The sequence below is a fragment of the Fundulus heteroclitus genome, chromosome 14, assembly GCF_011125445.2.
Source record: "Fundulus heteroclitus isolate FHET01 chromosome 14, MU-UCD_Fhet_4.1, whole genome shotgun sequence".
Lineage (NCBI taxonomy): Eukaryota > Metazoa > Chordata > Actinopteri > Cyprinodontiformes > Fundulidae > Fundulus > Fundulus heteroclitus.
In genome coordinates this window covers 15,044,006-15,068,883 of record NC_046374.1, presented here as the reverse complement: position 1 = coordinate 15,068,883, position 24,878 = coordinate 15,044,006, and the positions used below count along the sequence as shown (strand labels likewise).

At 37.9% G+C, this 24,878-nt stretch overlaps 3 protein-coding genes across 3 annotated transcripts; 1 reads left to right on the top strand and 2 right to left on the bottom strand.

Annotated features, from left to right (window-relative positions):
- Window positions 1-4,241: 4,241 nt before the first annotated feature.
- Window positions 4,242-9,615, bottom strand: LOC105916833 (ubiquitin carboxyl-terminal hydrolase 25). Its single transcript, XM_012851461.3, has 11 exons — window positions 9,398-9,615; window positions 8,164-8,266; window positions 7,947-8,062; window positions 7,504-7,574; window positions 7,267-7,392; window positions 7,061-7,156; window positions 6,792-6,923; window positions 6,563-6,691; window positions 6,368-6,405; window positions 6,235-6,272; window positions 4,242-6,132 (listed from the first exon to the last, which is right to left on the bottom strand). The coding sequence occupies exons 1-11, from the start codon at window positions 9,480-9,482 to the stop codon at window positions 4,955-4,957; spliced, it is 2,112 nt and encodes a 703-aa protein (XP_012706915.2). The 5' UTR covers window positions 9,483-9,615; the 3' UTR covers window positions 4,242-4,954.
- LOC105916813 (probable ubiquitin carboxyl-terminal hydrolase creB) lies at window positions 8,281-23,976 on the top strand. The gene is made up of 13 exons (XM_036146358.1): window positions 8,281-8,310; window positions 18,491-18,551; window positions 18,634-18,757; window positions 18,861-18,982; window positions 19,193-19,263; window positions 19,392-19,511; window positions 19,598-19,693; window positions 20,572-20,715; window positions 20,797-20,925; window positions 21,029-21,063; window positions 21,152-21,186; window positions 21,279-22,475; window positions 23,103-23,976. The coding sequence occupies exons 1-13, from the start codon at window positions 8,296-8,298 to the stop codon at window positions 23,345-23,347; spliced, it is 2,394 nt and encodes a 797-aa protein (XP_036002251.1). The 5' UTR covers window positions 8,281-8,295; the 3' UTR covers window positions 23,348-23,976.
- On the bottom strand, window positions 10,604-12,981 carry LOC105916832 (E3 ubiquitin-protein ligase ARIH2). The gene is made up of 4 exons (XM_012851459.3): window positions 12,804-12,981; window positions 12,591-12,691; window positions 11,628-11,783; window positions 10,604-11,515 (listed from the first exon to the last, which is right to left on the bottom strand). Exons 1-4 carry the CDS (start codon window positions 12,814-12,816, stop codon window positions 11,051-11,053), a joined length of 735 nt encoding a protein of 244 aa, XP_012706913.2. The 5' UTR covers window positions 12,817-12,981; the 3' UTR covers window positions 10,604-11,050.
- Window positions 23,977-24,878: the final 902 nt, after the last annotated feature.

Sequence of the window (24,878 nt, the reverse complement as noted above, 5' to 3'; positions counted from 1 at the left end):
TCAAGTGTCACTATGAAATTGTATTGGTCTCTGAAAATCCCCCTAGAGGGGTTGAGTTCTACTAAAAGAAAAATGTTTTATTGAGCTCTATAAGACAAATTAAGTTTATATTAAGGTAAGGTTTTTTTTCCCGGTTGATATATCATGGTTGTTAAAGTGATTTTGTGTGTTATTTGGTTGACTGATTGTACATTTTGTGTACATAGTGGCATGTTCTCATGTGTTTCATACTTCTGCGCTTTTAACATAAAAGAGCTTGAGATTTGGGCTTTTTTTTTTTTTTTTTTTTTTTTTTTTTTAGTTGGGCAGGTTTTATGCTGGTTTGAGATGGAAACTAACAGTGAGATACAGCAACCTGTAGAGCTGTCTTGACTCAAAAGCCAAGCATTAGCATACATAAACATGAGCAATGGTGTCAGGCTGAACACTGACTGAAATAAAAATTCATACTAGAAGAGGTTCTGTAATTACAGCAGCTAGGAGCACAAGAATAAGAACAAAGCAGAGTTCCCTTCTACCTGAAGTAACCCAAGTTTCTTCAGTTTGGCAGTTTTACTCCTGAGTTTTGCTCCTTGTGCTGCTAGCTGTCTAGCTAACCCTCCTAGCTGTCTAGCTAACCCTCCTAGCATCAATGTTTACTCCAGTGTTGACTTCAAACAGACGTTTCAAACAGAAATTAATAGCGCTGCTTCCAGCTCGTTCTCGCTTGCTTCTTTGTCTCTTCTTCTAATTGTTTGGTAATCACACCGAATATCCATCCCGCTCTACCAACACCGATGGTGACCACAGCCGAGCCACCACGCCGCCGGCTTCGCTCTGAAAGCTATTTGTATGACCAAGTGACCCGCCCCTCTCCAGCTGTAATTGGCTAGCATGTTGTCTTCAGTCGTTGATTTGATTGGTTGAATTGTTTGATTGACACATCAAAGATAGTACGACCAGAGCGATGGCCACTCTGAGGTAAAAAAAAAAAAAAAGTACAGCTTCCGCCCAATGCCCGTCCGCACTAAAAAAATCATTTTCGTCTCCAAAAGGGGGTGCGCGCGCCACCCGCGCCCCTGCCTGAATCCGCCATTGCTGGTGGGCACAAGCTTTGAACACGCTGGTTAATACACCATCTGGACCTGCAGCTTTGCAGGAGTGGAGTCTGGTCAGCTGTCTTCTCACCAGGTCAGGAGTGAAGGACACTGTAGAGGTGACAGTAGGGGGAGGGGTGAGGTCCTCAGGTTGTGTAGGACATGATGTAGAGCAGGGGGCAGGGGTGGGGTAGGTGAGGTTTCTGTATTCACCACAGAGACCGCCCTTGTCAAGGAGTTTAATGACATCCATATAAATACAAACTGTGGAAGAACCACAGTGCAGGTTTTATTGGACCTCAGTGAAGCATTCAATACTGTGCAATACCATTCTGGATCGACCTTTCTGGTACAGCAATCAACTGGTTTAAATCCTACTTAAAAGGACAGGGAGAGGTACAGTGTCTGAAAAGTATCTACTTTAGTGACTTCTAAAGAGAAGTGCAGGGATGAACGGTGAATTATACTGTTACTAAATGTGACCTTTTTGCAGGTGAGAAACAGGCAAGATCAAGCAAAACATTTAATGATATATATATATATATATATATATATATATATATATATATATATATATATATATATATATATATATATCTTGTCTCTTAGTCATAATGACTTAAATATTTAAATATATGGACAATAAATCCAAAGATTTGTACAAATCCAACTGCTGAAATTGTGTAGCTGAAAATAACAGCAAGAATACCTTATGATAGCCAGTAGATGGCACCATTGCCTAACAAGTGGCCCTTCAATGTGTCACTTTCTTCTCAGTGAACTGCAGGATTTTTTTCAGAAAACTGGATAAATCTTCACTGTTATGGAGATGCTCAGCATTAGGTTTCCGTAAATATGGGTAATCCCAGATTTCAAAATACTTTTTAAAGAATGCTTGCCTTCTCTTCAGTAGTTTGGTCAAATTTAGTAAGAGATGAGTAAAAAAAAAAATCAAGGTTGAGTCTATTAGACTATTTCATTATGAGAAAGTTCAGAAATCTGCAAAGAACCTTCAACTCATCCAAAATGATGCAACAAGAGTCCTGATGAGAATAAATATTTCATCCTATTCCCGTTTTACCTTTTCTCTGTTGGCTCCTTGTTATATCCAGAATACATTTTATTCTTCTACACATAAAGCTTTAAATATTGGCCAAACACCATCCTACCCTAAACAAGGAGTTCTCAAACTGCAGGAAAACTTCTGGTTCCTTAGGTGTCTGAAAGTTGTTAGGCTCCTGGTCTGTGCAACAGCTCTCAGACACACAGTAGGTCAGACAAGAAGCCTGGGGACTTCCTTTCTTCACACCTTTTTTAATGAATCTGCATGCAAATTGAATTTTGTTCCAGAATCCCACAACAGTTGAGTATAGAAATAAATTCTTGAATCATACAAAGACCAAAAAAATAAACCAAAATAAATTATTTCAGGTATCTTGTCTTGTATTGCACATTTACAGGCTTGAGCAGCAGATTCATCAATCAGGTTATAACCTCCATAGTTATGATGGACCTAGCAAGCTTAGCAGAGGAGATTCTCTTGAAAGCCCAGCTCTATAGAGAGCATACCGCAGCACCTATATGCTCAATATTTCTCCTTTTAACGCAGGAGGAAAGCTGCACTTCTTCATAGAGTTCTTCAGAAAATACTACTCTTTTGGCTTTATTCTCATATTTAAAAAAGACAAAAAAAATATGGCTACCCAAAGGGGGGTCACCAGTGTCTTTGGGTTGTACGTTAAAATTTGGGAACCCGTGGCCTAGATCAAGCTGGCATCCAGGCAGTTTGGGTTAGATGTTTCAAATAGGCAGTTCCAACATGACAACATCCTTAAGTAACTAACCATCAAGACTGGTTTCGATCCAAACAAGAAGGCCAGCATTGGGCTTCTGAAATGGCCTTTCCAACACCCTGTGCTTAAGGTTATTTAAAATCTGTGGACTTGGCTTAAAAGTCCACTGTATTAAACCACAACCCAACACATTTAAATACCTTATAACATTTAGGATTAGCAGAGTGGTCAGAAAATCTCCCAGAAAAATCCCAAAGGTTTGATGTGTGGGTCAAGTACAATGGACATTTCACTAAATATTAGTGGGGAGTATGTTTAGATTTGAGCTTAAATGGTTAATTTGATCAATAACAATAACTTTAAACTTTAACCTTGGGCCTCTAATATTAGATTTTTTTTTTTAAATACGGCGATTAAAAGTTTCCATCCTGGGCAACAAGCAACAAACCTTTACAACTGTAAGATTATTATTGAAAAGCAAATTTAATTTAATAACTCAACTCACAACAAAAAAACACATCATAATTACACAGTCTGATGTTTTCAAGCTTTTATTTCTGTTAATAATTATTGTTCTGTTTACAGCTACAGAAAGCAAGATATTTAAAAATAAATATTAAATCAAACCAATACAAAAAAAATTGTCTCCTATGAAAAGATTAATTTTCAAAAGTTACTTTCAAGCTGATGATAAAATAAAAGACAGAAAATCAAGACCATTGTTTTTATTTATTTATTTTACTTAAACCTTCAATTTAGTTGTTTATACAGTCAAATATGCATTTATGTCAATATATGTCAGATATTTTAAGATAAATGAATATTTCATTTGACCCGGTTACAGCCAGGATTTTTACATTTACCTCTGTTTCTGTAATACTTAGACCAAATTTAAAGGAGAAACACATATTACAGTTCGGCACGCTACAGTTAACATAAAATATGTAAAGAATAAAAATAAAAACTTAACTATTTAACTGTAGTCTATGGTTACATTTAGGAGTGAGCTGTGGAAACAGCTTATACTCTCGGTAGCACTTTACCCTAGAAGGTAAAACATATGAAAAATAGTCCTTCAAATCATGAAGGGATCTTTAAAAGGTTATTATTATTATTATTATTATTATTATTATTATTATTATTATTATTATTATTATTATTATTATTGTTGTTGTTGTTGTTGTTGTTATTGTTGTTGTTGTTATTATTATTATTATTATTATTATTATTATTATTATTATTATTATTATTATTATTATTATTATTATCACCATTCAGTCCATTGGTCAAAATATTAAGAGCCACAGAGTGTAGCTTGTAAATTAAACATATTTATAACTAAAATGATTAAAGAAAAAACATGCTTTAGAAGTTGTTTTGGAATTATTCCCTTTATTTTGTGTGCAGTGGTTGCTAACAATGTTTGTTTCACATGTATAATGACAATAAGGTATTTTATCTTTTATCTCTTTAAAAAAAAATAGACAACTATATTATATTATATAGTTCTGTATGCTTTCTGTGTTTCACATATCAACCAAAACAATCATTCTCCACAAAATAGGGCTTTTTTTCTAACCTAATTTTGGTGCCTTTTTTACAACAAAATAAAATAATTTTGCAAATGCGACAAAGGGAAAAAATGTGGTAAACACAAAATGTATGACAAAGATGTGATTATCTGGACAGTAAAGTTTGAAACATTTGAAAAGTGAAGCAAGATTTAAACACTCACACCCAGATCCAAAAAAACTGCAAACAATTTATTAAATTAAAAAACAATTCTTCGTTAAACATCCTGATCCCAGCTGAACAAAAATGATTAACAACGTACACACTGAAGCAACTAAATGTGTTAAAATTGAAAGTGATTCACAGTTCCAGGCAAAATGTAGATGTTCAGTTTTCTAAATGCAGGCGGAAACACGGTGGGAAGCAGATTATAATCACTTCAGTCTTTGGTGATTATGTTTTATCATCTCTAACCAGTAATAGAAAACTATCTTGCAGTTCATCACAATCACGGTCTTTCAAGTATTTAGCTGTATTCTTTGCTTGGTGCGAATGCTTTACTTCATCCTTCATTTACCTAAAACAGTTGAGAGAGGATTTCTTTTTTCCTTTTTTAGTGGTATTTTCCTCATGTCGCCTTCCTTTTTTCTCAGCTTTACCCTTTTTGTTGTGAAAATCATGGATGGTTGCATCAGTCTCCTTTTTGGGACTTGAATCACCGTTCGGCTCAATGTTCTCTGCTTCTCCACTTGGACTGACTACATTGGGTTGCCTCTTCTTTGATTTATCCTTTTTAAAAGGATTGCGCCAAGAAAATCTGCTTTTGGGTTTTTCTTTAATACTCTGAACAACCTTTTTCTCGTCTAATTGGTCTGATTGCCCTGGCAATGAAGATGTTGCCCTCGTAATCTTACCACTTTCATCTGCCTTACCATCTGTTTTTTTCACACTGTCATGCTCTTGTTTATTAGCTCGCTTCTTTTCTTGCGGAACATCACTTGAACTTTTCGGGTCCTGCCTGGCTACCACCTCCTGCTGATTGGGTTTAACATCGCCTCTTCCTTCCTTCCCTGGGCGATTATTCACCTGTTTGTTTCTCTCTCCGCGAACATCTGCGTTCACGTATCCCTTCAGCTCAGGATTAATTTGCTTTGCAGAGCCACTTTCCGCCTGATTATTCGTCTGGTATTTGCCCTGTTTAGCATGACTCTCCCTTTGCTCCTGCTTTTCCTGCTCAGGTTTATCACCGCCTGACGTCTCAGCCTCTCGTACAGTCTTCTCCCTGTTTCCTTCAACCATTTCACCGGATTTCCTACCGCTAAGTCCTGCCTGAACACTCTTGTCAGCATTCTCATTCGTTTTTCTTCGTTTAGGAGGATTGTCTTCATCTTTTCTAGTATTAACCTGAACATCAGGCTCACCTTGGCTTTCCACTCTGTCCTCATCATCCAAAGGCTTTTTGGACGCATTTTTAGTTTGCTGTCGGAACTCGCCATCGTCCTGGTTACAGGGGAGGCCACGGTGTGATTGTCGTTCGTTAGCGTCAACTCCGTTATTAAGCCTTGTTTTCGATAAGTCAGATGATCCCTCTGTAAGAAAGGCATTGGGCATGTTTATTCCTGTCATTTTATTATTTTCTAGAGCATCTTCATCGCTTTCGTAGGCATTTGGAGAACAGACTTTGTTTTCATTGCTGTTTGGCAGGAGACCTCCTTTGTGGGACACCTTCCTGTTGTCTGGTTCCTTAGACCCTGCAATCAGTCAAACAGCGATTGTAAAAAGGTCTCCGTAAAGCCTATGCAGTTGTTCCCGCTGCACGTCGGCAGGAAGCAAGAGGTTGTTTGGGGTCTTACCTTTCTTTCTGTAAAACAGAAGATAGGCGCTCTGGGATCTAGCGAGAAGAATTAAAAACTTGTGTGAGCAAAGTCATGAAAAGTTGGTAAAAAAAAAAAAGAACACAGAAGAACGAACAAGACCACAGCCTACCTTTTAATCATGTTTCTCTGAAATGGATGGTAATGTAGCTGCAAAAGAAGGTATTTAATAGGTAAATTTACAGTAAGTGTCACATTATACTGGGGATATGCCTGTTTTTATTATTTGTTTAACACAAAGAAGAGCTGGCTGTTTAAGAAACAGAAATCTGTCCTTAATGGCACAGAAAAAGAAGCAAATGTTTACCTCGCTGACACTGGAGTCATTGAAGTTATACCACCTGTCGTCGTCCTGGGACATGATAGTTGCTGTGTAATGTCCACTGTTCAGAGTGCCAAAATGTTCGACAAATGCGTAGAGTTCATACGCCTGATTCTGATCGACAAAACACACCCAGATATATATACACATTACAAGTTAAGAATGAAAACGGTGCGGTTTTTGCAGTGAAAAATGTAAATATCCTCAAATGTACCTCGGGTATCTGCACAGTGCGGGGAACATCCACCACACGGGCGTTTTTCACGTAAGACATTTGATAGTAGTTGAACTCAAACCTCTTAAGCAGCAACATCAGCACCTCTGGGTGATGGTTGACCACACATTTCTAGGAGCAAAGCAGAGGTCTTGTTGTATCTCTTGTGGGTTTTTTTAGTTGTTGTTGTTTTTTGCTATTTTTCAAAAACTGGACCAGTGACTGAGGTTTGTTCACTCAAGCACAGACAGTGGTTTGGTGTTACTTACAATAGTAGCGTCCTGTTTTTCTTCACACGTCTCACAGTACAGCTGGTTGTCTTCGGTGCAATGCGAGTCTTTGAAAAACTCCTGAATGGCTTCCACCTGAAAAAGGTGTGGAGTCACTTTTTTCTGCCCAGCTCCATCAAAAAGCCTCTTCCAGCTTCCATTAATGTTATTGGTTTACGCGTCTATTTCTTCCGTGTCATACTCACCACACTGTAGTTTTCCTCCGAGGAAGACCTCAGAGGAAGAGGAAGATTCCAGAATGACTTTTCTTCATCACTTTCATGGTCACAGCCCAAACAAACGGTCTTGTTTACCAGAAGCCCCTCGAATATCTGCAAATCCAATTTAATGTGGAAAAGAAAAATCCCGCTACGGTCATTTCGGCTGTATTTCCTGTTTATGTCGCCATAGCGATTACTAGGTGAATATCATGAGTATTTTACCTTTGACGCCTCATCACTGGTCATAGTTAAAATCTTCTCCAAGTACTCGGCCGCATCTCGCTGTTCATTGACTTGTTGCACACGATAAAGGAGAATAGCACATTTATAATTTTATTAAATAACTCATACAGTGTTATGCTGTTTGTGCCTAAAACAATGACAGGACATACCATTGCTGTTATTCTTTTCTGACTGATCAACACTCGTTTCAACATTTGCACCTCATAGTACAGCTACTTTTACTTCTAGGGTGATCTCGCATGAAAACACTAAGGTCCTTGGGCAATAAGTTGGAATTGGGGTGTGCTCTCTTCTTATCATGACTGATTACAGCTGAGGATACTTTGTCTCAGTCTGAATTACCCCAATATAGCTTAAAAAGCTTGAACAACTCAACAGAGGGGTCTCAAAGGCAACATTTGTCACTCTTTTTATCACTGTACCTTTATCAATTCCCAGCTTCCGAGTAACTCTGTTGGTTTCTCCTGTTCTTTCCTTTAAGGTTTCAAACAAGTCATCCAGTTGACGATCGATCCGGTCATCACGGCCAGTCGGACACCTGTTCAAAGAAGGGCTGTCAGAGATTATAACGCCAGTACACATTATTGTAAGCTTTGTTTCTCAGGAAGAAAGCTCTGACGACGGGCGTTTTTCTCAGACCTGCCCACTGCCTCTCTGAAGTCTTCCGTCATGAACAGCACCTGCAGCACACTGTTCAGGTAGCACGTCGACCCCTGATTCCTCAAGCCATGATACTCTCTGGCTGCAAGAGATGATTCAGCGGTGGATGTTATGAGCAGAAACATGGTAAATACAGTCTGTGAATGATTTGATAAATGCATTGTATTGTTAGAAACCAGTAATTAAAAACAAAAGCGAGTGGTTAGATAGGTACCAAGTACAGATGATGGATGAATGGATAATAATAATGCAAATAATTGATGTAATACAGGTTCAGCAGTAAGAGTTGAGTCACTCCTTCAAGTTATAGGAAAATGTCACTGATATACAAAAGCAGCAGCTAAAGCCGGAGAGATTCCAGCGAGCACTAGTCATGTATTCCTGTACAACATGAAAGGAAAGCCTGTCATTAACTTGTGTTATCAATTACAGAAATACTGTATTTGACATTAAATACACCTGAATTGAGAAACTTTAGCTTCATATATGACTTTACACCTGGATTACATCACCAGGGTCCGATCTCTTAGAAATAAGGGCTTGAAGCAATAAACATGAGATTTTTGTCAAATAGGAAGGTGTCCAGATAAGACAAAACATAAAAACACTTGCAAAGAGAAACTGATAAACAGCCCCTCTAGTGACAGCTACCATGCTTCAACCCTGTCAAGTCAACCCCCTCAATTATATGATTCATTCATTTCTGAAAGGCTCAAAATTATTTTATAATTATGTTATTAAAATTTTAGATGTGTTTAATTTAGATGTCATTGTTAATAAATATACTTTATTCTGGTGAATAAATACCAGCACACACAGCCTCTGAAGTCTACGGAAGAAACAGCGCCTCCCATCGTCACTAATGATGAGGTGACTGTGCAGCAATGATGAAAACTAGGACTAATTTCGGTCTTCTCTACTCGGTGGTTGATATTGTGCTGTACATTTATAAAACAAGTTTATGCTAAATATAAATTACGTTTAAATTTGTTCTTTCCCATTTTGGACTTAAAATGCCAAAACGGTGCATGCATGCTTAATTCAGTATTCTCTTTTTTCTAAAAAAAAAAAAAAAAAAAAAAAAAAAATCAATTGGCTATTTGTTTGTTTGTTTGTTTTTACCAGTTGTTAGAGCAGCTAATTACCAATATCTAAATAATAATAACAATAGTAATAATAAACAAAATCAAGATTGTTTCTCCATAAAAACTACCTTGGATGTTCTTGTTGCTCCCAAACATGTTGAAGTTGTCCAATTGCCCGCTCATGGTGCATCCCTTGATCCAGTTCTCCTCCATAAACTGCTTGCAGATCTTTCCCCGCTGAACTGTACCGGCAAAAAAAAGCAGCAAGCTCGGTTCTCAGTCACTCAGAAACAGGTTCCTGCCTCCAGAGAGGCTCAGCTAGCGGTATATGCTTTCTCTTTCAATTACGGTCGGTGGCAAATGTGTTGCGTTCACGGTTCGTCGGAAAATCAAATCTCTGGCTTAGACTGTGGACTTCCAACGAAACAGTTTAACGACACAACGAAACGTGATAAAACGAAACTACAAAAGCACACGAGTTTGAAAGTAGGCGAATGAATAAATGCTTTTCAAAATATAAAAGAGCAAATGCTCCCAAAATGGTTAAAGCACACACTTGGAGGAACAGCTATAAATCTTTCTTTAGCGTGTCATGCAGATCAAATTTAATATTTTCAGACTGTTATTCTAATGATCTCAGCTGAAATAAAAAAATACGTTAACAGGCTACAAGTATAGATTATCTGATATAGGCTGAACACAATAAACAAGGGAAATGGGTGTAGGCATACAGAGAAACACACTATTTGCATGAGTTCCTGTAAATACCCCAGAGCACAAAGTTTAAAAGTGTAAATGTCTATATCATCCTATATTCTTCTGAATTCTAAATTTGGATTTTGTTCATAATTCCTCAAACATGTCTGCTCTGATTTAGTTTTAACCAGCTTGTACAGGTATATTGCCAGTGAAAATATGCGGAGAGATAACTTTATGGTATACCACCCCATGCTGGCCCTCTTGTCACTGGGCATTTACCTTATTATTAATTTGCTGCTGGATGAAGTATATCAGGGTTAGATCTTCAATCTAACAGCTCACTCTTCTTTTCATTATAACACTCGCTTTCACCTTCTTCACACATCCATACAACACATTAACATTTTCTCAATTCTTTAATTCATTTTTATTTTAGTAGTTTTTATATTGTACTCATAGTTCACTAAGTTAAACAAACCTAAAGAAAAACAACATTATGCCTAAACCTATGACAGCTAAAGCGATAATATTCATAAAGTTTGAAAATTTTAAATAGTGATTCAAACATGTTTATCTATTTTTATTTATTTTATTTTATTTTTTTTGGGGGGGGACACAAGCGAACACCAAAGATCTTTTTTTGGAAAACAAAAGTTTTATTGATTATATTGTTTCCAAACAGACCAGCAAAACCTTATTTGATGAAAATGACATTTGAACATTTGAACTATCTCACCCATTAGGAACAACATGACCACATGGTTACATCCAAATAATTTTTTTTTTTTTTTACTTACAAGTTGCAATTAACTAAAACATGTAAAAGGAGGACAGGATGACACAGAATAGCAATTAATGTAGTTATAAAAAAAGGATATAAGCTCCACTTTACTCTTTACGCTTAAACCATACTTGTCATGTTATCAGCAACTGCAAAGACTGGTTTTTGAGCTACTTCCAAAAAGACTTAGAGTCATGTTTCTTTGTAGAAATTCCACGTGAAACAAAATTCACAATAATTAAAAAGGGAACTAAATGTATGCAAAGGCAAAAAAAGAGAAGAGTTTTGCTGTGCTTTGATCTTATTTGTCCCGCTGCCATACAGGAATGGAGGTCTGTCTGGGTGCAACACCACTAAAGCACGGTCCGTAGTAATCATGGTTCGGTAGTTTTCTGCATTCAGTTGTGATCCTTAGGCACACAAAACAAAACTCCACCTTACACTGGCGACATGTGATGTTTTTGCATTGTTTCCCTGTGTGCTCCACCAGTAAACCACAGGTGGGACAGGCTCTGATGGAGGGACACTGAGTGACATTTTTAACGTTCTCAAAGTTAGCATATGGACAGTTGCTCAGGGTTTTCAGGGCATCGTTACAGCAGCCATCGTTGTCGCAGCGATCCATCCGTGGCTGTGGACCTTTCCATTCCCTCAAACACTGCCAGCAGAATTCATAGGTGCGTCCTTTGGCAGCTGTACATATCTGGCACCGGACGCTCAGGTTGGACTCGACTTTCCTTGTCACAGAGTATTTGCATCCAGGACACTATTTGGACAATGAAGGACAAAGTTAATCATAACTTTTTTTAATGCATGCAAATTACAATTTTAAGGACTAAAATTTTTTTTAGCATGTTGGACAGTAATGTGCTTCTTACTATTTTGGAGTCAAAGTATGACTTGAAGGCATTGACAGCCATGCTTTTCTCAAAGCGTTCCTTTTCTTCAGCGGTCAGGAGAGCCATTTTACGGACCTCCTCATAGGGCCACTCGACGTTACAGCCAAACTGGCCGCACACAAAAGTGCTTTCTCCCTTTATTAAAACAGTGACAAATTAAAAAAAAAGATCAGAGGTAGTATACAGAAGATAACAGTAAAATCAATAATAACCTTATTAAAAATATTTACTAACAATGTCCACATTAAGATCTGGACCAAATAATCCTGGATATACATGTGCAGGGATGGGAAAACTAGTTTGCAGGTAAACAACTGTGTACAAAAAGAAGAATGAGGGAACTGGTATTATGTTCACCATATTATTTGGAAACAATTTCTCTTGAAACAAGCTCTGAAAAGTGGAAAAAAAAGATTGTTTTATAAAGCTGAATAATTCACCAAGATCCCTCTGGCTCAAATTTGCCTGTTGTGTTTTCAAATACACTGCTAGAAAAAAATTAAAGGAGTACTTTTTAACCAGAAAATAATATCCAGATTGTTTGTCTTGATATTGATGGGGTGGGGTGGGGGGTGTTAATCAGTGTCGGCTGTTTTGGTTCTAACGAAATGAACAGTAGGGGCACTAGAGGGGGGGGGGGGGGGGGTTGCAGGTGAACGTCACAGACATTTTTCAAATAAACAAATAAACAAACAAACAAACAAACAAACAAATAAATAAATAGTGCAACGTCTTGCTAGATGATGATTAGTCTTTATGACATACTAAACAATATAGATGTGGGCAGCGTAGAAACTGGCATATAGAGGTATAGTGGAGCCTCTGCTCTGTTTAGAGGCTGAGACATTTCACAGAGTAAAATTATAACCTGCACACCGAGCTGCAACCTCGTCCTATCATCTTGTAAACATTTATGCGAAACAATAATTAATAATTACCCACCTTTTCCAACAAGTACTCGCAGTATTTGGTGAGAGAAGTTGGCGTCACAACATGACCGCAGGACATGCGCGCTCTTGGAGACGTGTAGCCTTCACACTCAACTATAACAAGCAGACAACAGCTTCAGATCTCCTAAACCCCCCAGAATACCGCCTCAGATGAAACCGGTAGGACTCGGCTAGACTCCAATCAGCGGCTGACAAAAGTACTTACAGTCGAAATTCATCCTCGTCGTCCACGCAGGTAATAGTTGGGTCGCGGGGATTGTAACACTTCTCGGGTTTGGAGCTCATGTTTTCGGCTTTTTTAGCTTTACTTCACCAAGCGCGTCAGAACCGCTGCTCCGAGTGCGTCTAAAAACTGTTTCGATTTCCCTTCCGTCTGGTTGCTGCGCGGAGTCACTGGTTTATTGCTAACCGAAACCAACAGGAGCCAATGAGAGCCACGGAGCGCCTGATGGAGGAAAAGTGCGCCTTGGGGCCGCGGTACTATGGATATTTAGCAGACATGGATGTTAATGTGGTCTGCTGCTGCCACAGGGACGAGTCAGCGCAGAAACATTCCGGTTCATTTTCATTTCTGAGGCTGACTTTGAGTCATCACCTGCAAGTTATTATTGGAAAATCCCCAATTTCCCATAAATAATATTAATTTAAGATAGGGGAGGGGGTAGCACAGTTCTGGAGTCAATAGGTAACGTGACGTGGAAGCTATTAAAGAAGAATTTATACTTTTCCATAATGATATTAAAAAAGAAACAATCAAAGTCTAAAGTCTCATAAACACTCATGAGTTCAGTCCAGTAACACAATTCAGCGTTCATTTTGAGGTTTTTGACAGGGGCGGAGCTAGAAGGGGGTGCCAGGAGGCACTGCACCCCCTCTGTGATGTTATTAACCCCCCTTTTTTCAAGCTTTTCAAAATACAAAAGCATAATACAGAAAATTGTGACCGCTGTGGGGAGGATGAAACAGTAGAACATGCACATATGCATATGCCGTGTTCTGATTAAAATTTTGTTTTATTAGTTTTACATCCACAAATGCCATCTCCTTTGTGCCTAGAATGCACTTAAATACAATTAATGTTTAAATGTATTTACACCACCAACACCAACACCTTCTCCACCACCCTGAGTTACTGAATATGTGAAACTGTGCACATGAGACATAAACTCAGGACCCTGCAAAACTCATCAGCATTTTATTCTTGTTGCTTATACATTACTGTTTTTTATCCTGATGCATCGCAATAATCTGCTTTTTGTATTATTGTCATAAGGACAACAGCGACACAGGAGTTAGGGAGTTCGTCCTGCAACGGTCGGGTTGCTCTGGTCGTTGTGTCCTTGGGCAAGACACTTCACCCAGATTACCTGCTGGCAGTGGTCAGAGGGCCCGGTGGCTCCAATCTACGGCAGCCTCGCCTCTTCACATTCATGCCGTCAGGGTATGAATGCGGCCGTGAATTGTTGAATGACTGACTTTAGAGTTATCAGACTAGTTAAAGTGCTACACAAGTACAAGCCTTTTAGCATTATTTACCATTTACTACCCATAAATACAGACTCACTAGCCTACTATTAGGGGAACTTGTGATTTGTTTGCAGAATTGAAATTAGTGCCATAAATATTTAGTGATTGTACTATTATTATAGTAATAATAGTAATAATAATAATAATAGTAACAATAATAATAATAATAATAATAATAATAATAATAATAATAATAATAATAATAATAATAATAATAATAATAGTAGTAGTAGTAGTAGTAATTATTATTATTATTATTATTATTATTATTATTATTATTATTATTATTATTATTAAATATTATTATTATTATTATTATTATTATTATTATTATTATTATTATTATTATTATTATTATTATTATTATTGGTTATTAACCAAATGAAACAACAAAGAAAACAGCTGGACTTATGAGAGGATCTTTATTATTATTATTTACAAGTAATCGGTTATTCAACATCCAAACAAACTCGGTAGCTGTACATGGAAGCAGCTGACTCAGGAAAGGTCGAGGTGGCTCTGTGGTCTGAGGGACAGTCCTCCATCGAGAGAGATCACCATGTGGATGCAGGACTTGTGCATGATTCCGTATTCAAACAGGCGTTTGTCATCTGCCTCCAGCCTTTTATTCCCGAAGATCAGCTTCATGTCGCTCATCATCCGCCCTGCACAGAAGTTGGGACACACATTAGGAAAAAAAAATATTCAGTAAGGAACTTTATCCCAAATAACAAAAGAGGTGTTAAACACGTCAACAGTGGTTACAGGGGGAGAGAAATCCCCATGAAGCGCAACAGGTGAGCGGAGCTGCTGGCAACAACTGAAACTTACCAGCTACCCCTACCGGATCAGATTGGCGTTTCACACCAATTTATGCAAAACTGAAACTTTAAAAACCTCCCAATTAATTCCGGGAAACTAAACGCGTTCCGTTAGGCATTTTTGGTATTCAGGTTCAACTTTTTTATTATTATTATCATTAATCGGATGTAACAAAGGAGTATGGAGGACCAAGTCTTCCATATCTAAAAATAAATACAGAAATAAATAAATGCTCAATAAATAAATAAGAATACAATTAATTGCCACCAAATTAATAAATGTAGGTAGAAATTAAATTATACAGTGAGACATAAATGTATATATCTCTTTTAATTAGCTTATTTATTTATTTGCCTTTGTAATAATTACCTTATTTATTTATTGTGCTTTATAATCTTCAACTTTATTTATTAATTACTTATATTTTTTAAGTATTTATTTATGTGCATGTTATAATATTTTTGTCTGTTTTATTCTTCCTTTGTATTTTTTTACCCTATATATTTCTGTGATGCTATTTATTTCTGCCTGTCCTTTTTACATTTCTGCCTGTCCTTTTTACATTTCTGTATGCATTTCTGCCTCATTATGCAAATGAGGAGGGGCTGTGTCTTAAGGGCTCAACTTCTTCCCATTGGTTGGTTAGCATTTTACTGCATCGGTCAAATCTACATGGCTTTTCCCCGCACTAAAGCATTGTTAAGTAATGTCAAACTCAGCAGTCAGACGTTCAGTGGCCGACCTCTTAAGGAAAGCTGCTACATCCTGGCAATAAAAAGCACTACAGATTATCATTATTCTATCCATGTTGGTCTAATTTGTGAAGGAGGCGGAGTTTCATCAAGCCGATCCAACATTTCCCCCTCAGCTGCAACACTTGGGGTTCACGCTGCGTCTTTACGCATGATCCAGCACCACAGTGAAGTTGGTTTGAATTTGGATATTGGACATTCAAGCTCCACGGAGTCAACGGGATCTAGCTCATGGTTAATCCGATTGAGGGACTCCGATTTCGGCCAGCGTCTCTCAGCTGCTCCCTCCTCCCAGACGCGGTGGTGCAGTTAGAGACCGTCAAAAAACTTTTGAACCAAGCTCTCTTGAGAAATAAAAATCAATAAATGTATTATCTTGTGACCAGCTAAGATAAACTAATATAAATTGATGTCAATAGATAAAATCTGTAAGGCACATTTGTTTTTATTCATTTTTAAGCTATTTTCAATTTTCAAGACAAAAATTGGGACTTTTCCTTACAGATGTTTTTTAGTGGCTTGATTTTATATTAGTTTTGTCATAGGTGGTCACAAGATACGGAATTTATTGACTTTTGTTTCTCAAGAGTGCTTGGTTCAAATGTTTTTTGACGGTCCCTAAATGCACCACCGCGTGTGGGAGGAGGGAGCAGCTGAGAGACGCTGGCCGAAATCGGAGTCCCTCAACCGGATCAACCATGAGCTAGATCCTGATGACTCCGTGGAGTCAACGGGACTTTTATAATCAACTACAGTATTTTCTTATCAAGCGAGCTCTGCATAGGGTCCAATGTAATTCACCCAGCGCGATGGGAGACTCGTTTTGAGGAAACTATGGTTGTAGCTCACTGTCTGCCTTGCTGTGGTTGCAGAGAGGTGTCTGTTTTGTAGAAGAAATCATCCGCCGAATAGTTATTGATCTGGAAAAGCCGAATCTGAAACCTCAGAAAAACATTCAAATCCCAAATGTACAGTGTTCTAATTCTTCCAGTCTATTAGCAGCTTCCCTTAAGAGGTTGGACACTGAACGTCTGCCTGATGAGTTTGAAATTACTTGAAATTACTTTAGTGCGGGGGAAAGCCATGTAGATTTGACCGATGCAGTAAAATGCTAACCAACCAATGGGAAGAAGTTGAGCCCTTAAGACACACCCCCTCCTCATTTGCATAATGAGGCAGAAATGCATACAGAAATGTAAAAAGGACAGGCAGAAATGTAAAAACGAGAGACAGAAATAAATAGCATCACAGAAATATATAGGGTAAAAAAATACAAAGGAAGAATAAAACAGACAAAAATATTATAACATGCACATAAATAAATACTTAAAAAATATAAGTAATTAATAAATAAAGTTGAAGATTATAACGCACAATAAATAAATAAGGTAATTATTACAAAGGCAAATAAATAAATAAGCTAATTAAAAGAGATATATACATTTATGTCTCACTGTATAATTTAATTTCTACCTACATTTATTAATTTGGTGGCAATTAATTGTATTCTTATTTATTTATTGAGCATTTATTTATTTCTGTATTTATTTTTAGATATGGAAGACTTGGTCCTCCATAAAGGAGACTCAACAGATTTTAAGGAAGAACAACCATCAGGGCAAAGGGATGCTGCGCCTTTCTTTTACCTGGGTTGCCTGGAAGTTTCCCTGCGATTTTCGTCTTCAGCTCCTGCACGGTTATTCGCTGCATGTCTTTCTCGTTGTCGCACAGGTCGATGGTTATCTTCTGGCCGTCCAGGCCGGTGACAACCACCTGGTATATCATGACTGTTGCCTCCTGTCGCAGACGATAGATGCGCTCCTCCTGGACTCAAGTGTGGGTGTAAAATGAAAGCAGCAGCTGATGCCGCTTTTGTCTGTGAGCGGGAGCGCACGTCACAAAAGGGGTTGTTTGTGCGGCAGTGTAGGCATATAGTCATACTTAATAACTCACAATATTATTGAAGAGTTCATTCATGTAGGTAACTCAACTCACTAAAGTATATAGGCTACATTATATAGATTAAAACAGGCTGGTGATGTTTTAAAGCGTTTATTTATGTTAATTATGATATGTTTTCCCCACCTCCAACCAAGAAAACATGTCATGCAACAAAAAAGCTACATTTTTCAGAAATCGGGGCTTAATGAAAATTAGGCTGTTAGATTTTGTTCACCAAAATATACTTTTAATCCGACAAAAAATAAGTCTCGTTATTGCGCAAATCTTTCCTCCCAGCGGTTGTTAGACTTTGCAACCAGGACCACTCCCACCAAAGTGAAACGAGTTATATATGTCTTTTTCATTCTTGTAAATAGTCTGCAAAGGTGCTTTTCATGCAAACGCGCGCTCGTTTTGCACATTTCTTAAAATGACCTCACTCAATTGCAACCTTTTTAAAAAAAGTTTGAGTAGTCTATGATGTTTTCAATCAAATGTACTCCTAGTGGTTTTTTGTTTGTTTGTTTTTTATTTTTATGTTTTATATTAGCTCTTTGCTACTGGTACTGGTGGTCAGTTTTCCCACTGTAGGAAAATAAAAGCTCTTTCCGTTTATCGAAACGAACCCCTGATGAAAGCGTAGAATCTAATTTTCCAAATGTCTTGAATGCAACACAGTGACGTATTTGAAACAGAAACTTTTTTCTCCTCTCTCTGCTGTCGGGTCACATTGATGTGTGCGTGAACAAGAGTCGGGCATCGATAAATTGCAAGTTAAGGATACATATATACCAATTATGTTATCTTGGTATTATTAAAAAGAATTTTAAATTCCCGCACACTTCTGCAGCGTTACACCGCAAAGCTGGGGAATTACCCGTCAGAGCTAATGGGACGAAAACGAAAACAAGGTAAGGAAATAGTTGCCTTTAAAGCAACTTTGTGCTTAAAGCGGTTTGTGTCCAATTATGCCTGTTGTTGATCTTTCATTAGGCAAAGCCAATTATGATCATCCAGCAGGAAAACGGTACCATGGCCTGAAGAACCAAGGAGCAACCTGCTACTTAAACAGTGTGCTGCAGGTGCTGTACATGACCAAAGACTTCAGAGAAGCAGTGTAAGGGTTTGAATACAAAATGCAATCATGCAATAAGTATTTACACACATTCAGTGAAGCTAATAATTTCTTTCAATGTCCCGTCCAAAATGTGCTTAATTAGGTCACTTTCTCCAAAACTCGAGCCTGGATTTATTGATCATCGTCTCCGCTCCATCTTTAATGCTTTAACAAATACAACAGCAACCACTCACGAGATCACAAACCACCTGGGCATCAAGAAAGGTAAAACAGGACAGCAGCTCTCATAGCTCTTCATCTTAAAATCCACTGGTTAAGTAGCCTTTAGTCATTAGGACATGTTTTTGTTTTTAAAGTTCAAAAAGTTGGTAGCAACATGTCAACCATACATATGAGGTCCCTAAATTAACCAAATTAAGAAAGCTGTGAAAGTAAAGAATGTAACCTTAAAATATGTTTCTGATGACGTCCCAGTGAACGAACAGCAAGATGCTGCAGAGTGCTTTGACAAGATCCTGAGTTGCTGCAGCTCCAAAGCATCAGAGGTAAGGGTGTGAATAACTGTATAACAAAGTATAGCGTTTTAAAAGTCTGGGTCATTGTTATTTCCATTAGTGATCTTATTATTGTTATTAATATAGCTACATTATATTTTTTTGTCTTTTATCTTTAGATATTTAAAGGAGAACTGACTGTCAGGAATAAATGCTCCCAATGTGAAAGAGAAAAAAGGACGATTTCACCATTTTGGAGTTTACCGCTAACCCTCAGTGACAAAAAATACTATTGTGTGGTAAGATTAAAATTACTTCATTTAATTTAATTAAAAAAAATTCAATAGCAGGGCCTCTCTTGAAACAATTATATTGTATTCTTCAGAGCGATGGGATCCAAAAATATTTCCAGGAATCTAAAATCTGCGGAGAGAACCAGCTATACTGCTGCCAGTGCAGTGGCAAAACTGATTCCTCTATTGTGAGTACCTATAAACGCTCTCTTTTTTAAATCCATTGATGTTATTTACTTCAAAGGGTCGTGAATGCTCTTAAGCCTAAGAATCTGCATGTTATAATATTCACTTTATAAGAACGACAGCAATAACAGAAGCCATAAATGTCTCAGGGAATTCTACTCAAGTTAACACTTACACTACATTTAGTTTTTTTTATACATTATTTAACAATGGATTCGCCAGCCCAAAAGCACCTATGAGGTGTATTTTACTGAACAAGCCAGGTCATGGGTCCTCAACAGTTGATATGAAAACTGTGGCATCAAACCACTGGAGAAATTAGGCATATGAATACTTTTGCACAATCCCCTTTTCAGTCTTTGTTTGTTAAAAAAAGAACCCATGTATAATTTTCTTGCTACTTCACAATTATATACCACTTTCTGTTGGTCTTTCACATAAAATTCCAATAAAATTAAAACATTTTCACAAATTTGACAATATGTGGTAAGGTTCAAGCCTCTGAATAAGGGTTTCATGAAGAAAGCTGATGCCACGGTAAAAAGTTTTGTGTTGGAGCATTTGAGAACCAATTACCTGTGATTTCTTTGAAGGTCTGCCAGTCAAACTTGGCGTCCTCCGTCAGGTTCCCCCAAAATCTATACTGAAACGCTGGAAGTTGTGGCGATGTTTTAACAGGAGGAGGGGTGACAAAACCTGAAGCAGCGTTGGGTCGACTAATTGCAGAGACACATTTTTTTTAGCTATTGGGCACTATTGGCGTTGGATTTTGTTTCATTTTGAGCTCTTGAAATTCTGACAATAAAGGGTTAATGTTGATTTTCTCCATGGGTATAGTTTTGCTTTTTGTTTTTTACTTTTGTTCATGTGTTTCCATTAGAAATTGGACATGCATCACCATCCAGATGTTCTGACTCTGCTGCTGAAGAGATTTAAGTTTGACTACCAAGCCATGGATTACGTGAAGATCAAATGCCACGTGAAGATTCCAGAGAAGCTGAAGATACCAGCTGTGGAAGATGAGGTACATTTTGTGGCATATTTTAAATAAAATCCAGTCATTTTTCACTGCTGATTTCAGTCATTGAACCGTTCCTCTCATCAGAGTCAAACTTATCGGCTGTATGCACTTGTTGAGCATTCTGGCGAGCTGAGAAGTGGGCACTACACCGCTAGGATTAGATCTCAGGATGACGACAAATGGTATACCTTCAATGACAGCACGGTCACATTGGTACGTCTTTGGTATTCTTGTTTAACAAATACCAACACATCAGCTTACAAAAAGTATTTATACACAGTATTCCTGACTCATTACTTTTATTCTGCTGATACAGGAATACCAGCTATTCCAACTGGAGGAGAAGGAAACGTGAGTTTCTCTCTTTTTTCTTTTTGTGGCTAAATATGTTTAAGATGCATTAAAATAATTCAGATTTCTTTCAAATCCCTCTCAATAGAAGCCCAGGCGCTTATCTGCTGTTCTACAGGAAGAGTAAGAATCCAGACATCTCTCACGTCCTCACAGATTAGTTTTCTGAAAGACCGTAGACCACTTTTCTAACGTCAAAGTTTTTCTGCCTCTAGCAACAGCTACAGGTCCTTTGAATCCAGACAGCAGTGGGGCATCTACATCTGGATGCACCAAGACAAATGAGCCACGCAGAAAAGACGCCGAGTCGAAAGGGAGACGGGAAGGTGAAAGGGCAGCAACTGATTCCTTTGGTGTCAGAGAGGAAACGCAGAATGAAGGAGAAATGAAGACGGAGGTGGTTGCTAGAGATGATCTGAGCAAAATGACTACTGATGGTGACAGTTTGAAGTCAACGAGCAACGAGAGTCTGGAAGTTAGAAAACCATCAGGAAGAAATATTAAAAACAACACAAAATGTAGCAACAGTAAAAGGTTTGACGGACAGAGCAGATATAAGGCACAGGATGGTTCAGGGAATGATTTCAATCAGGACCTTAATTCTGCCCAGAGTAAGAAAAGAAAAGGGAAACAAAGCACAAAAGGTCATGGTTTAGACAGCAAACAAGATGTCAGTGAAAACTGTCCAGGTGCTTTATGTGCCGAGCTGAAGGAAACGGAGAGGAAGGATCAAAGAGGGCATGAACAGACACAGCGAATAAGAGCTCTAGAACGTCACTGTAGTAAAACTGGAGGGAAAAACCAAAGTTTGCCTTCAGCCACTGTTGATAAAAGTGGATTAAATAGAGCTGAGTTGCAGGAAGAACAACATGAGCATTGTGGTTGTAATAAATATTCTGAAGTTCAGGATTCTGCAGGAGAAGATAATCCCAAACTCAACCAACAAGAGTCAAAAAATGTCTGTTTGGATCATTGTGTGGAGAGAGGTGGAGATGAGGAGATAATTAAAGAATCAGATGAGAGAAGTCACAATAAGCATCAACAGAGCAAAACAAATAATGAAGAAGAAAACAAAGTAGAGAACAGTGACAGATTAGTACAAAATAGTTCTCTGTCATCTCATGAGGGGAAAGAGGTGAATCCCAAAAAGGATAAATGTTGCCAAATAAGAGAAAATTCAGAAGGTCTGGTTGGTGAGAGAGAAGGGAATCAAAAAACTGTTCAAGATGAAGATGGTCAGAACAATCTTCAGAGTGACACACAGCAGAACATCAACCCAGTGACACAGGAAATGGCAGCAAATATGGATCCCAACACCCAAAACGGTTCAAAAGCCACTGGTGGGGAGACTTTGTCAGAGCAACAGAGACACAGCGATGAAAATGAGTCAACAGGGAGGGAAAACATTGAAGATGTTAATAAAAGTGGATTAAATAGAGCTGAGTTGCAGGAAGAACAACATGAGCATCGTGGTTGTAATAAAATTTCTGAAGTTCAGGATTCTGCAGGAGAAGATGATCCCAAACTCAACCAACATGTGTTAAAACATGACAGTTCAGTTCATTGGGCGCAGAGATATGGAGATGAGGAGATAATTAAAGAATTAGCTGAGAGAAGTCACAATAAGCATCAACAGAGCAAAACAAACGATGAAGAAGAAAACAAAGTAGAGAGCAGTGACAGATTAGGACTAAATAGTTCTTTATCATCATATGAGGGCAAAGGGGTGAATCCCAAAAATGATAACTGTTGCCAAATAAGAGAAAATTCAGAAGGTTTGGATGGTGAGAAAGAAGGGAACCAAAAAACTGTTCAAGATGAAGATGGTCAGAACAATCTTCAGAGTGACACACAGCAGAACATCAACCCAGTGACACAGGAAATGCCATTAAATATGGATCCCAACACCCAAAATGGTCCAAAAGCCACTGGTGGGGAGACTTTGACAGACTGTATTTTGATGCTGAGCCAGAAAAATTTGTCAGAGCAACAGAGACACAGCGATGGAAACGTGCCAACAGGGAGGGAAAACATTGAACATGTTAATGAAAATAAAAGTTTGAGTGAATCAAACCTAGTGAAAACCACGGACGTCTCCCCTGATGCCAAAATGCAACGTGAAGGTGGGAATGGATCTGGGAAAACTAAAAAAAGTAAAAAGGGACAAAACAGAAAAGAGAGTGTGGTGTTTTCTAGGGGTCTTACATGTCTTAGAGGCAGAAATACAAATCCTGAAGGGTCACAAAGACAATCCTCCTTTCAAAACAACAGAAATACGATATAATAAGCAAATTAAAAGAAAAACTTTAAATTCAATATAATATAACCAGACCCCTGCAATAAATCTAAGACAAAGATTAGCGATGGGATGCTGTGATTAAAAACATGACTGAATCAACCCCTCCATGCGATTGTTATACTGCCGATATCAAAATCTCAGGAATCAAAGTGGATAGAAAAATTATTTTTACATTGTGTCAGACACTTTTTTTTTTTTTTTTTGCTTTTTGTTACTTTGTCATAAATGTAACAAGAATCCTGCTGATGATTTTTGTTGTTGAAATATCTCAAAAATCTCCACTCTTGCCCTCATAATGCTGCTTCAAATTGGAAACCTTTATCATAGCAGTGGCCTCCTGGCAAACTAAGCACACAATCTCTCCTCTCTTGGATGGAGCAGAGACTGTTCTGTCCATTTGTCTTTGAATTTTTGATTATCACTGTTTATATATTACTTTCAGTCAGAAGAATCATGTTGGTAAAAAAAATAAAAACATTACTTTGAACATCAGCTAATGTGTGCTTCTATGTAACTGCTATGAATACCATGAGGCTTTTAAATAGATGTGTGGCCCATTCAACTCGTGTTTTGTAAATGTTTTCAAGAAATAAACGTTCATTTCTCACTGTTGACCTTCAGAAAGCTTTTTGCTGCCGTCATTATTTTTATAGTACGGATAGCTTAATGGTTTTGGGTTTGGGTGTTGACGTTTTAAGAAAAGATAATTTAAAAAAAAAAAAAGGTTACGATATCAGTAGATTTAAGACTAAATATGATACATTAAAATGCAGAATACTGGTTGAACACCTGTCAGCCTGTAACAAGGATATCAAACTCTAATCCTCGAGGACTGGTGTCCCTCAATTTACAGATGTGACTCTGCTCCAAGACACCTGAATCCAACAAGGAGGTCATTGTTGGACTCTGTAGAACCTTATGCTGAGGAGGTAATTCAACCACTGGATTTCATTGTGTTGTAAAACGAACATATCTAAAAATTACAGGACACCAGCTCTCCAGGGCTGGATTTTGACACCCCTGCTCTGGAACACCCAGCTTTTCATAGCGATAACGTTAGTAAAGGATCTAATTTTATCATCCAACATCTCATTTCATGCTTGCTTAATAAAAACTGTTCTGTGGGTTTTCTATACCCTGTGTGGTCACAGTCTTGGTGCCATGCTGGACAGATGATCCGTATCATTGTGCTTCACTGGACACAGGTCATAATGCTATGCCTGGTTGGTGTATGCTATTATGAGCCCGTATTTCAGAAGCTGGGGTAAAAAAAAACCCACTGTAAGCATCCTGGCTGTATTTATCATAGAGTTTGCTTTAGAGGCTTAAAAACTGAAGCTCAGGCTCTGTTGAATTCAAAGTAAAACTCAGTGTACAATAAACTGGCTGTGGGTCCACTAGTTTCACTTTCAGTTATTTACACATTCATGGTAATCCACAATGACTCCAGGGCGATTTGATTTGTGCTTGAGTGTCCCTGACGATGAAGACGGCGATCATGTCATTTCTAAAACAG